General features: G+C 66.4%; 1 protein-coding gene across 1 annotated transcript; it reads left to right on the top strand.

Moving 5' to 3' along the window:
- Positions 1-254: 254 nt before the first annotated feature.
- Positions 255-10,899, top strand: LRRC47 (leucine rich repeat containing 47). Its single transcript, XM_044236992.1, has 7 exons — positions 255-875; positions 5,951-6,409; positions 7,079-7,195; positions 7,859-7,974; positions 8,501-8,603; positions 8,902-8,991; positions 9,115-10,899. The coding sequence occupies exons 1-7, from the start codon at positions 255-257 to the stop codon at positions 9,361-9,363; spliced, it is 1,755 nt and encodes a 584-aa protein (XP_044092927.1). The 3' UTR covers positions 9,364-10,899.
- Positions 10,900-12,287: the final 1,388 nt, after the last annotated feature.

Raw genomic sequence — 12,287 nt, 5'->3', positions numbered from 1 at the left:
GGACCGGGGTGGGGGAGGGGTGACCCCGTCGGGCTGCGGGTCCCAGCCCGTCCCCCACAACCCCGGGCAGCCCCAAACGCCGGCGTAGACCCTTCCCCTCCACCGGGAACCTCCCCGCCGCCTTCTCCCGGAGGTGCCTGGGGCTCTCAGCTCCCCAACGCTGCCGCCGCGGGGCCGCCCCTTCCGGTCCTGGGCGGAAGTGACGCGCCGTGCCCCGGAAGTGCCCCGGGAGGGGCGGCGGAAGCGGCGGCGCGATGGCGGCGGCGGCGGCCCCGGCGCCCGAGGCCTGGCCCGAGCTGGAGCTGGCGGAGCGCGAGCGGCGGCGCGAGCTGCTGCTGACGGGGCCGGGGCTGGAGCAGCGGGTGCGCGCGGCGGGCGGGCGGCTGCCGCCGCGGCTCTTCACGCTGCCGCTGCTGCACTACCTGGAGGTGAGCGGCTGCGGGAGCCTGCGCGAGCCGGGCCCGGGCCTGGCGCAGGGCCTCCCGCAGCTGCACAGCCTCGTGCTGCGGCGCAACGCGCTGGGGCCCGGCCTGAGCCCCGAGCTCGGCCCGCTGCCCGCGCTGCGCGTGCTCGACCTCTCGGGCAACGCCCTGGAGGCGCTGCCGCCCGGCCAGGGCCTGGGCCCCGCCGAGCCGCCGGGGCTCCCGCAGCTGCAGAGCCTCAACCTCAGCGGCAACCGGCTGCGCGAGCTGCCCGCCGACCTGGCGCGCTGCGCCCCGCGCCTGCAGACCCTCAACCTCACGGGCAACCGGCTGGACGCCTTCCCCGCCGAGCTCTTCCGCCCCGGCGCGCTGCCGCTGCTCAGCGAACTGGCGGCCGCCGACAACCGCCTGCGGGAGCTCAGCCCCGACATCGCGCACCTGGCCTCGCTCAAGGTCAGCGGGCGCTGGGCGCGGGCGGGGCCCTGGAGGCGCGGCGCGGCGCGGCGGGGCGGGGAGGGAGCCGTCGGGGCCGGGGCCTGCAGCCTGCCAGCCGGGCCGGCGTGTCCCGCCTCCGGGCCGGGGCCTGCAGCCTCCAGGCGCCTGCCACCCGCTGCTGGGCGGGAGTGGGCAGGCGCGGGCCGCGGTCGGGAGCAGGTCAGCAGCGGAGCCCCACCTGTCCGTGTCTCTGGCTCCAGACATTTGTGATCGTGGCGGGGGTCGGCCCCAGGCACGGCTCCGCGTGAGGCCGCGGGTGTCCGCGCAGTGCCGCTCACTGTGATTTCGCCGATCGTGTTTCCGTCCCGGGGGAGGAGGTTATTAGTCCTTCAGAGGCGGGCGGGGCTGCCGGCAGTCCACAAGTGCTTCGGGTTTTCCTCTAGACCCCACTGTCCAGGGGCTGCTTACCTCCCCCTCCCCAGGCCCCAGCATGATGCAGGGCAGACGGTGCCCGTGAAGCCTGGGAGGCCTGGGGGAGCTGGACACTGCGCGGCCACACCCCCCTCCAGCTCAGAGCCCCCCCTCCCAAGCCTGCCTCCCCCCCCAGCCCTGCCTCCCCCCCCTCCCCCTTTCAGCCTTAAAGAGGCAGATTTGTAGTGGTTCTTCCTCCGAGTTTTCATTCTTTTAACGCAGACGTCGTGAAGCGATAAAGTCCGGGCTTGTGTCACAGAGGTTACTCTCAGGGTATCGTACGCTGACCTCGCAGGTCCGTCTGTCTGCGCAGATCTGAGCGCTTGTGTGCGCGTGTGTGGGTGTGTACGCGTGTGCAGGGGGACAGGAGGGCCTCGTGCTTGCTGGCGTCTGCGGACGAGGCTGGGGCGTGACGCCGGGCGCGGTGGTTGTCCAGGGCTGGAGGCTTCGCTTTGGGGCTGACATGTGACAGACCACGTGTGACAGACCACGTGCGACCTCCCATCTGTCCGATCTCGGCTACCCAGGAGGTCCGTGTACCAGACACGCAGCCGAGGACGGCTCTCCTGAGCACAAGATCGGTTGCTCTGTTTCTCTCCAGATCCGGAATGTCTTCCCGGCGGTTAGGTTTGTTTTCAATGTTCTCTACGACGTGTGCCCACCAGGGACATCCGTGGCCTTCGCGTGTCCCGACACCATCGTTCGGGGGTGTCTTCCCTGCCGAACCCCCACTCGCTATTGCCAGGCTTCCGTCGATCTCTACCACCTGAAGAGCCTGTCTGTGTCGCGGAGGGTGCGGTGCCACAGCTGGTTGAGATCGCCTTTGGGTTTCCATGTCCTCCCGGGGCCTTTTCGCACGGACGCCCCCGGGAGCAGTGCCCCAAGCACGGTGGGAAGCCGCGTTGCCGCGCACGCTGGGGCCGTGCGGTCAGACGTCCTGTCCCTGCTCACGCTGTGGGAAGGCTGGGGTGCGGAGAACTGACTCAGAGGCAGGAGTGTGGGCTCCCCCAGCATCTGGGGGCCGTGCCGCCGGCTCCTGCGCTGCGTCCTTGCCTGTGAGGGACTTGCGGAGACAGCCACGGTGCCGTGAACAGGGAGGACTACGGGACTGGGCCAGAACCGCAACAGTTGTCCCCTGCGCAGCGGGTCTCCGCCCGGGCTGGCTCGCTCACGAGTGCCGCTGGTCCGCGGGCGGGGAGTCAGGTCGGGGCTCCGCTGCGACGCTCCAAAGACTGCGCGCTGTCCACGATGTCCTGGTGCCGCTTCCGGCCCAGCAGGCTAGTCCACGTCTCACGTGGTGGCTCAGGGCTCCTGAGAGTACGACCGCAAGAGCGCTCCCTGAGGCGCAGGCTTGGAGCCGGCGGCCAGGCGTCCCTGCTGCCCCTGGCAGGGGAAATGAGCCAAGCCCCATCCACGTCCCTGGGGAGACCTCGCACGGGTCCCTCGGGGCCACCGGAGCAGCCGCACACGTGCCTCTGCTTGTCCCTCCCCTCACTTCCCGAGTGGGGAGACGAGTGCCTTGGTGCCCGCCCCCTACCGCCCCCGGGGAGCTGCCCCAGACCCAGGTTTGGGGAAGGCCTGACCCTCCTCCCCACTCCGCGCGGCAGGGACAAGGGAGCCCAAGAGAAGACGGAGTTCACTCACCGTGCCGGGCCTCACCGGCTGGACAGCCACCTGACTGAGCCGGGTTCCGTCGACGTCCTGGTGTCTGGCCATTCAGCAGGGCGCCCCACGAGAGGCTCCAGAACATGGGGAGGGGTTTCTCTCCCGGGGCATCTGTCCCTGCACTAGGCTTCTGTCACCCATGGGGCTCAGCTGGCCAAGGATGGCGGCCCTCACATCACTCCTCCCTGCATCACGGGTAGCGGGCTGTACTCTGCCCAGCCAGGGTTCCCTCCCCTCCTCCCGCACCCACTGGTGCCCACACCCATTGGGGCCACCCAGGTCACTCACAGGTGGGAGTCCCCTGGGGTCAGGCTTCACAGAGAAGTTCCACTTGGATTGTGAGACTCTGTCCGGCGCCCAGACCCTGCAGTTTAGGAGTCCTTCCTCCATGCCCTGTCTTCCCCCGTGGCCGCAGCGGTGATGGGCTGCTCGGTGCCTGGGTGGGGTCTGGGTGCCCCTGCCAGGCATGCCCGCTGGAACGAAGCTGGAACAAGGACGGTGGCTAGCTCCCCTCCAGGTGGCCGAGGTGGCGTGTTAGTCTCAGGGTCACACAGCGAGGATTGAGGACCCCTCCCCAGCACACGGCCCGCAGCGGTGGTGGTCCCAGAGGCACTCAGTGGCCACGGCCAGCTCAGACATCTGTGTGACCTGCAGGAAGGGGGTAGATGGGGGGTTTATGAGTCGGCCCCGGGCAGCAGGCAGGTTTCGGGGCACGCGTCCTGTGCAGTTAGTTCCGCTCCGTGTGTCAGCGGTGGGGGTTGGCGCGCGGGGTGAGCCGGGCTTCCGGGCCAGAGACCTGCCCTCCTGCAGGCGGCGAACTCCGCACGACACTCCCCGACCCCCCAGGGCTCCTCCTGCCGCTCCCTTGCTCCCTTCGTGTTCTTTTCCAAGCGTGAACCCGCGCTGAGTCCGCTGCTCTTACCTGCCGGTGCCCACATCGCCACAGGGCTCCCAGCTTCCAGAACCCCGATCTGCCGCCTCCCCCTCCCTGTCCGCATTCCCACGGGGCCCAGCTCGGGGCCTGAGGGGCCCTCTGGGCTCTGACCGCTGCCCCAGCTTACTGCTCTGAGATGTACACGATGTGCTCGTCGCCCCTGAGAGAAGCCCCCCAACCCGGGACCCTCGCACTGTTGGCCGCTGGGGTGGGGGCGGCGGCCGGTGAGGCCCAGCCCCCCCAGTCTCCCTTCCTCGCTGCTCCTCTGCGGCCGGCACATGGCATCCACCTGGCTGGCCTGTTCCGTGCAGCTGCGACGGTGACCCCGATGGAGCCCTCGGGCTGACCAAAGCCCATCAGACAGTGTGGCGGACCCCAGAGCCGGTGTGTGCGGTGGAGCTGGGACAGGCCTCGCCAGACCTGACCTCAGGACGGCAGCCCTCGCGGTGGCTCACAGGCCCGGGTGGGGCCCTGGAAGGGCTCTCATGCCGTCCATCTCCCCACCCTCCCCAGTCCCGACTGGGTGAGGAGAAAGGCCTGGCGAGGCACAAAATGGCCACAGGTGTGGGAAATCGTGTTGCCCACAGCCCCTTGGGGCCTCTTGGTCCCCCCCCAGGGTGACCAACGGCCAGGTCTGGCTTCCTCTCTTCGCCCCGGTCCTGAGTGCGAGACGGAAGCCTGCTGGAGCTGCCCACTCTCTGCGGAGCTCAGGGAGAGGCTCCTCAGCGACATCGGGCCCTGGCCCGGCGTGACACTGCGCGGACTCCCCCCCGTCCCAGCAGCCACAGGATAGCCTCATCCACGGTGGGGGTCAGACTTGTCCCCTCCGCCAGCCGAGCAAGCGGCCTCTTCTGGATCGCCAGAGCCCCTGTTCCCTTCTCAGTTCGTGACCGAGTCTGTCACCAGTTTGGCTGGGCCTTTTAGTCCTGGTCAGGCCCCGGGCTGCAGCCGACCTCGCCCAGCGAGCGGTGCGTGTGTTGTGGGGGGGCGGGAGGGAAGGCCAGGGGGAGGCGCCCCCAGCACTGGGCACACGGGCCTCTCTGCTCCAGAGCCCTCCCCCGGCCGCTTGCCACCTTCCCCTGTGCTCCTCGCAGCTGACCGGCTAACGGGCTTCTCCCACGGCTGCCCCCGCCTGGTCTCCGCTGCGCCGAGCAGGGCCAGTCCAGGGCGCCCCGCTGGCCCAGGAGGAGGACGAGAACGGCCGTCCTAGTGCGGTGCCCCGGGCCGCTGGCTCGGGCGTGCTGGGAAGAGGCGGACGGTGGCTGGGCTCGCCGGTCCGCCTCCCCACAGCTGCAGAAGGGGAAACGGCCCTACGCCGGCCCCTGCGCTGGAAGACCGCTCCGTTAGTGTCCCTCCTGCCCACCGGGCCCTGGCGAGACGGCCCTGCGAGGTGGCTGTCGGGGGTTTCCGGCCTCTCGGCGAGTCTGATGCCGGCCGTGCGTTTTTGTCAGAGCCCGGTCGCTCGCAGTGCCGGAAGGTTCTGCGTGGGCCGGGGGGCGTCACGCGCCTCTTCATACGCAGACAGCAGTGGCGCCGCACCCTCTCCGGGTCAGGGTTGGGGGCAGGGAGCGCAGGCCAGTCGGAGCCGGGCAGCGGGCGTGGCGTTGGCGCAGCGTGTCGTCCTGCCGGGGGCCCTGCTGGGGGCCCTGCTGGGGGCCCTGTGCGTCGGTGCGGAGCGTCCCGCTTGTTACTCGCGCCGCGTTCTTTCTTTCCAACTCGCTTAAAGAGCGTGAGCCCCATTTTGTGGGGAACCTGTTTCTCATCTCCGGTGCTTATCTGTCACCACATGCCCTTGTCCCGAGCTCCTTCCTCTGCTCCCTTCGTCCGTCGGGGTAGTCGTCGCCGCAAGGAACCTTGCAGGGAGCAGGAAGTGTTTCGTGGGGTCTGTTGGCAGCCGTCCCTGCGGCCGCGTGGGCACGGTAGCAGGTGTCAGTCTGGGCGTGGAGCTGGGGACAGGCCACGTGGGGTGGGGCAGTGCTCCGGGGGGCGAGCTGTGACCACGCACCCTCCGTCTCCCTCCCAGACGCTGGACCTGTCCAACAACCAGCTCAGTGAGGTCCCGGCGGAGCTGGCCGACTGCCCCAAGCTCAAGGAGGTCAACTTCCGGGGAAACAAGCTGTCGGACCGGCGGCTGGAGAAGATGGTCCACGGCTGCCAGACCAAGTCCATCCTGGAGTACCTGCGCGGCGGGGGCCGCGGTGGCGGGCGGGGCAAGGGCAAGGCCGAGGGCCCCGAGAAGGAAGAGGCCCGCAGGAGGCGGCGCGAGAGGCGGAGGAGGGAGAGTGGCGAGGGGGAGGAGGAGGAGGTGGACCACGCCGGCAGGCTGCTGCTCCGCGTCCTGCACGTGTCTGAGAACCCGGCCCCGCTGACCGTGCAGGTCAGCCCCACGGTCAAGGACGTCCGGCCGTTCATCGTGGGGGCCGTCGTGAGAGGCATGGACCTGAAGCCTGGGAACGCACTCAGACGGTTCCTCACCTCCCAGGTGGGTGCCCACGGCCCACGAGGGGCTGGCGCAGGCGGCCCTGGGGCCGGTGCGGTGTCACAGTGCGTGTGCCGGAGCGGGCCGGCCCTGGGCCTCGGTCGCAGGGATGGGTGCCGCCTGCTCCTCCGCAGACGCCTCTCCGGTCCTGCCTTGTTTCTGAGATCGGCATTTCCCGAGCTTCTGATGGCTTGGGGGATTTTCTCATGTCTGTAATGGGTTGCACAGTCCCCTACAAGGTGGTATAAAAACGGTCATGTCTTCCCAGCTGTTCCCACACTAGACGAACATCCTGATTTGTTTTCCTGTGCAGTTTGCCCAGCTTTTAAAGTAGGAGCCCCATCTTTGATGTTTGCAGAGCGGCACGTGGCCCGCGGGGGTGACGCCGCTCCCCCCGCGTCCGAGTCTCCTGTGCTCCCGGCCAGGAGTTCAGAGCTCAAACCTCGGTGTTTCCAAGAAGAACTTTGGAAGCCTGTTGTCGTTTGTTCAGGCTCACATTTCGGTTCAGGGAGGCTTCTCTCGGTCTCAGATCCTCCCTTACAGAAAGAAGGGCTTCTGCCCTGAACAGTAAGACAGTTTCCCAGTGCCGGACCCGCAGGATGCATTTGGGCCAGGGAGGCTGGGGGCGGGGGCGGTGGGCAGGTGCTGAGCTCCGCGGGTCTGGCGTTGCAGACGAAGCTCCACGAGGACGTCTGTGAGAAGAGGACAGCGGCCACCATCGCGACCCACGACCTCCAGGCTGTGCGCGGGCCCCTGCTCTATACCGCCCGCCCACCGCAGGACCTCAAGGTGACGTCCCCTGCTCCCTCGGTTCGCACTGTTTCTGTGCGGTTTCCTGGGACGCAGCCGCGCTTGTGCTCTGGGGCAGGTCGGGCGCTGGCGAGGGCTCCCGGGTCACACACGGGCCGTGTTTATAGTTTCCTTGAAAGTCCGCCTGTCGGAGGAGGGAGTGATGAGAAAGTGGTTTCCTGGATTTCCTCAGCTTCCACCAAACACTGTGGTTTGTGGACGGATTGCAGTACCCCTCGTTTGGAGTGGACAGGCGTGAGCTTGGGTTGTCCAAGTCCCTCCACGGGTCTAACTCCCTGTGGCGTCCAGGGTTCCCGGGAGCCGCCGTAGCCCTGGTGCCCAGCAGCAGGCCTGGTTGACCGGTGCCAGCCCCTACCCCTCCCCTCTTGGCCTTCCGGGGCCACAGGCCTGGGAGATGCCGTCGCGTGTGGCATGTTGAAGGTTCAGCCCAGCTTGGAGAGGACTGGCATGTGTGGCCGTCAGGTCCCTGAGTGGCCTCCGTGGGCCCCACGTGCTCACCCCGCCGTCACAGGAGAATGGAAAGGGGAGCCGAGGGGACGCCAAGCGGATGTGCCATGAGCGGAGGACGGGAGTGGTGAGGTGGCGGTGGCTGTAGGGGAGCCTGTTTCCATCCGAGCTCACCAGCAGGTGTCCACCCCACAGATCGTGCCCTTGGGGCGCAAAGAAGTCAAGGCCAAGGACCTGGTGCGGCAGTTGCAGCTGGAGGCGGAGGAGCACAGGAAGCAGAAGAAGAGGCAGAACCTCTCGGGCCTGCACAGGTCAGCGCGCTCCCTCCGGCCCCCGCCCCACGGGCAGCTCCGGCCTTGCCCCTAGGCTGCCCCAACTTGCGACTTGCCCTTATGGGTGTTAAGGGAAACCTCGCGGATGTTGTTCGCTGTGCTGGTAGGGATTCCGCGTGGGTCAGCAGCCGTGGCAGACAGCCTCTGCTCTGGCGGAGCCGGGGCTCAGGCGCTGCTCTGGGGGGATGAGGCTTTCTTAAGCACGCAGGCCCTCACCTGGAGGGACGGGGTCGTCCTGCCCAAAGCACATGCACGGGGATGGGGGAGGGCAAATGCGGTCACCATGACGCCAGGAAAGCCGTCCGGCCGACTGCATCTTGCGCACAGCCCCCGCGGCTGGGGCAGGGTATGGGTGGCCCGCTGCCCTAGACCCACGTGAGCACGGGCTTCAGCACGTCTCCCTCCCCGGCTCTCGGACGTCATGACCTTCCACAGATCCGTCTCAAGAGCTGGCATCGGTCCTGTGCTCCCATAGTTACGCTTCTCTGCGATTCCTGCCCCACAGATACCTGCACTTGCTGGACGGGAAGGACAGTTACCCCTGCCTTGTGGACGCGGATGGCGACGTGATCTCTTTCCCACCGATAACCAACAGCGAGAAGACGAAGGTAAGGCCGCGCATGCGATCCCTGCGTCGGTGGCTGCGGCACGGTGACGTCCCGTCCACCCCCGGACCGTGCAGGCCCCGAGCCTGGGTCCCTGTCCCGCGTGGTGCTGCACCGAGAGTCACCGCGTGTGCGTCCCCGCCTCTCCTCTGGGAAGGGGACGGGCCTGGTTTGCGTGGCGCTGGTTTTCATAGGTTTTTCCTCTGAGCATTTGCTGATGTCTCTGGTAACTTGATTCTTCTCTGAAACTCCTCGGATTTAAGATTCAGAAAACCACTTCTGCTCTGTTTTTGGATTTAAGATTCAGAAAACCACTTCTGCTCTGTTTTTGGAAGTGACAAGTGCTACGAGTCTGCAGACCTGTAAGGAGGTCATGGACGCCCTCGTGCTGGTGAGTCGTCCTCCTGCCCCGTCGGCACTCTGGCCCCAAGGGGCGGTCGGACCCCCCGTGTTCCCGCCGCCCCTCACAACCCCCACCCCCGGTCGCCTCTGAAATGGTATTTTTCCTTTGCAGAAAATGGCAGAAATCAACAAGTACACGCTAGAAAATAAAGAGGACGGATCCCTTTCAGATCCTGACGCCGACACGGTCTCCGGGCAGCCCCCGGATCCCAGGGGGAGCTCAGGTGCCGAAAAGGCCGGGAGCACCCCGCTGGTCGTGGAGCAGGTCCGGGTGCTGGACGAGGACGGGCACCTGAAGGTGGTGTACCCCTCCAAGACGGACCTGGGCCTCGCCGCGCCCCACGTGACCGTGATCCGCTGAGCCCTGGCGCCCGCCAGCCGCGTGGGTCCTCAGCTCTGCCCGATGTGCGGACGTTAAGTCCCTCGTTTCTCTCCCGGTGGTTTGTAAGACCTACCCCTCCCCTGCGGCCGTCCAGCCCGTCCGTCCTGCCGCGGCGAGACCCCGTTGCCGTGGACTTGAATCGTTTTGCCTTTCCGCCGCCAAACTGTTGTACTGAGGCTTTTTACAAAATTCTCAAATATCAGAATTAACTGTTCAAAACATTCTGAAATCATGTGAACTCGGCCACTACCTTCATTCAGGGGAGGAAACACACGGATTGGCCTGGATCTTCAGCTCCAACCCGGGAACCTAAACCGCGTGTTTCAGCGGGCCGCGCCGGGATTTTTCTGCGATCTGGCGGCTTTGGAAACCTCAGCGTGCAGGGGCACAGCCTCAAGGTGTGGAGAGACGCCCCATCCCTAACTAGTTGGCCCCAAATCGTTCTCTTTTTATGAAAAAAAAATCTTTTAGGTGACCTTAGAATTGGCAGCAGCATTTTTTTTCTTGCTCTTGTGGTTGGACGTGTCAGGGTTAGCGTCACAGGCCCCCCGTGCAGCCCGGAGGGCGCAGCCCACGTCAGAACACGTGGCTCGGGGCTCACACGCGGCGCCCTGTCGTGGACTCGGTGTCCGTGGACTGGCCATTCTGCCGTCCACCAGCTCGAGGACAGACGGGGGTGTGCGCAGAAGGCGAAGTTGGAAGCCAGCAGCCATAACGCATGGCCGGTGAATGGTTCTTCAGCGTTTTGTGTTTTAGGTTCTTTCCAGTTTTGAATGTCTTGGGCCCCACACCCACGGCGTGAGTGTGTGTATTTGTGTGTGCAAGTGCACGTGCACGCCCCTTCCTGGAACCCCAGGCCGCAGCCGGCCGCAGGGTAGAGGCTTTCGCTGACCTCCCTGCTTGTTGGCCGGGCTGGGTTACAAGACACCGACTCTGGCTTTTGGTATTTCGTGATCCCATCGGTGTCACTTTCTGTGACCTGCAAGAGACAGTTCGTGTGTTCTGCTGACTTGGGGAGTGTTTGCGGGAGGCTCACTGAACCCGTGCATTTAGCCATCAAAACCGGACACAGGGAAGCAGGGGCGCTCCCAGAGGCACGAGGTTCTCCCAGAGCTCAGCCAGGCCGCTTTCGAGGACCCAGCGGGCTCTCTGGACATCTCCAGGCCCTCCCTTCGGTCCCTGGGCTGAAGGTGCCAGATGGTGGCTTTTCCTTGTTTTGTTAACCCCAGACCTAACCAACATCTGCGCTGGTGGCTCTGGCTTGTCCTCTCACGCGCCCTGGGCTCCCGGGGCAGTGACTGCTGTGGGTGGGCTGGCTGGCGTGGGTCTGCGGCTGGGCAGGCCACATGCCGTCAGCCGTGACCTCGCTGACGCGGGCAGAACTGCCAGCCTGGTGCCTTTCGGACGCAGCCCAGCCCGGTGTGAGGTATGCGGATGCCCCGAGCTTACGACCAGAAACCAGACATCCTTCCTCTTTGCCGGTCCAGCCCGCTAATAAAAGTCCTTTAATAAAAACATCTGTGCCCCTCCCCAGCAATTCCTTCCTTGGCAGTATTTCAGGGTAGTGTCTGGGGGGAAACAGAGGACCTGAACCCCCCCCTTCCCCACCCAGATCTTGCCAGCAAAAAGCAAGAGACACTTAACAACCACACGGGCTCTGCCCAGGGAGGCTGCTGGATCCTCCAGGCCTAGAGTGCCCCTCACAGGGGTACCTGTCCCCGGCAGGTCTCATTCATGAGTCAGATGTGCGAGGAAAGATCTCCTGACAACTCAGCAGGGGGCTGCCCCCTCCCTGGCCAGGGCCCCGGGGCCCACATCTGGCAGAGACAACTCACAAGGTGGCTTGTGGCCTGAGGGCCTCTGCCTGCAGCCTCGCTGCACATCAGCCCGGCTGCTGGTGGGGCCCACGGCAGGGGACATGCGTGTGCGCCAGGGAGCCCCGCTGCACCTGCTCTGTCCTGACACCGCTGGGCCTCGGGGTGCATGGAGCACGAAGGCCGGGTCTTGATGGCTTTTGTCATCGACTAGCCCACGCGGTGCCTCCCCCAAGCCAGGGAGGACCCACAGGGGTCACTGGGCAGTGCTGGGCTGAGCTGGAGGGGCCAAGGGCACCGTCCCAGGACTGGCTCCCCATAGTGCCCCTCGCATGTGGACCACATGTGCTTGCTGCCCCCACCTGCTCTGTGCCCCCTCCTTGCTGTTGGGCCCTGCCCCCAGCCCCTCCAGTCTGACCTGTCCCACACACTCACTGCGCTCTGCCTGGGGCTGCTGAGGCGGGGGGCGCTCTGAGGCCTGCTGGGCGTTTTGGAAGTGGGGGGGGGTAGAGTGACCTCAGAAGTGCTGGGCAGGCAGCCGCCAGGGGCCCTCCTCTTTTGTCCAGAGCCCTGGCCAGGCTCTTGGCAGAGGCCGCACCCAGTCCTGGGGAGACCCAGCCCCTGCACCTCTGGGGAAACTGCCAATGTCCTAGAGCCCATGGAGGCTGTGCAGCCCAGCCGAGTCCCCCCTCCGTCCTTGGGGGACATCCGGCTGGCACCCCTCTGTCCTCGAGTGTGGCCCAACAGGGCTGGGAAACAGTCTTGGAGACAGGTGCCGAGGCCCAGAGACTAGGGCTGACTGGACCAGCCCCTCTGCCCCTTAACCAGCTTCCCTACCCCACAGCCGGCCCCCATCACTGCTTGGAGACCCCAACCCAGGCCAGGCCCACCAGGCACCCCTCCCTCCCGTGGGCAGAGTCGGGGACCACCGGCATGGTGCAGCCATCCCTAGCAGGCAGGCCAGTCTTGAGGGGTCTCTGTCCGCCCCTGCCAGCTTGGCATCTAACACCCAGGTCTGCCCTGTGACCTCCAGTCTCGGGGCCCAAGAGGACCGTGACTGTCCGGCATCTCCTGCCCTCAGCTGTCTGG

Source organism: Neovison vison, chromosome 2, assembly GCF_020171115.1.
Source record: "Neovison vison isolate M4711 chromosome 2, ASM_NN_V1, whole genome shotgun sequence".
In the NCBI taxonomy this organism is placed as follows: domain Eukaryota; kingdom Metazoa; phylum Chordata; class Mammalia; order Carnivora; family Mustelidae; genus Neogale; species Neogale vison.
Note: the sequence above shows the minus strand (reverse complement) of the source record. Positions and strands in the feature narration are given on the sequence as shown.

Coding starts and splice junctions, on each gene's coding strand:
- LRRC47 (XM_044236992.1), top strand. CDS start 255: ATGGCGGCGGCGGCGGCCCCGGCGCCCGAGGCCTGGCCCGAGCTGGAG. Junction 7,196..7,858: donor GCCCACCGCAGGACCTCAAG/GTGACGTCCCCT, acceptor TCCACCCCACAG/ATCGTGCCCTTGGGGCGCAA. Junction 8,992..9,114: donor TCATGGACGCCCTCGTGCTG/GTGAGTCGTCCT, acceptor TTTCCTTTGCAG/AAAATGGCAGAAATCAACAA.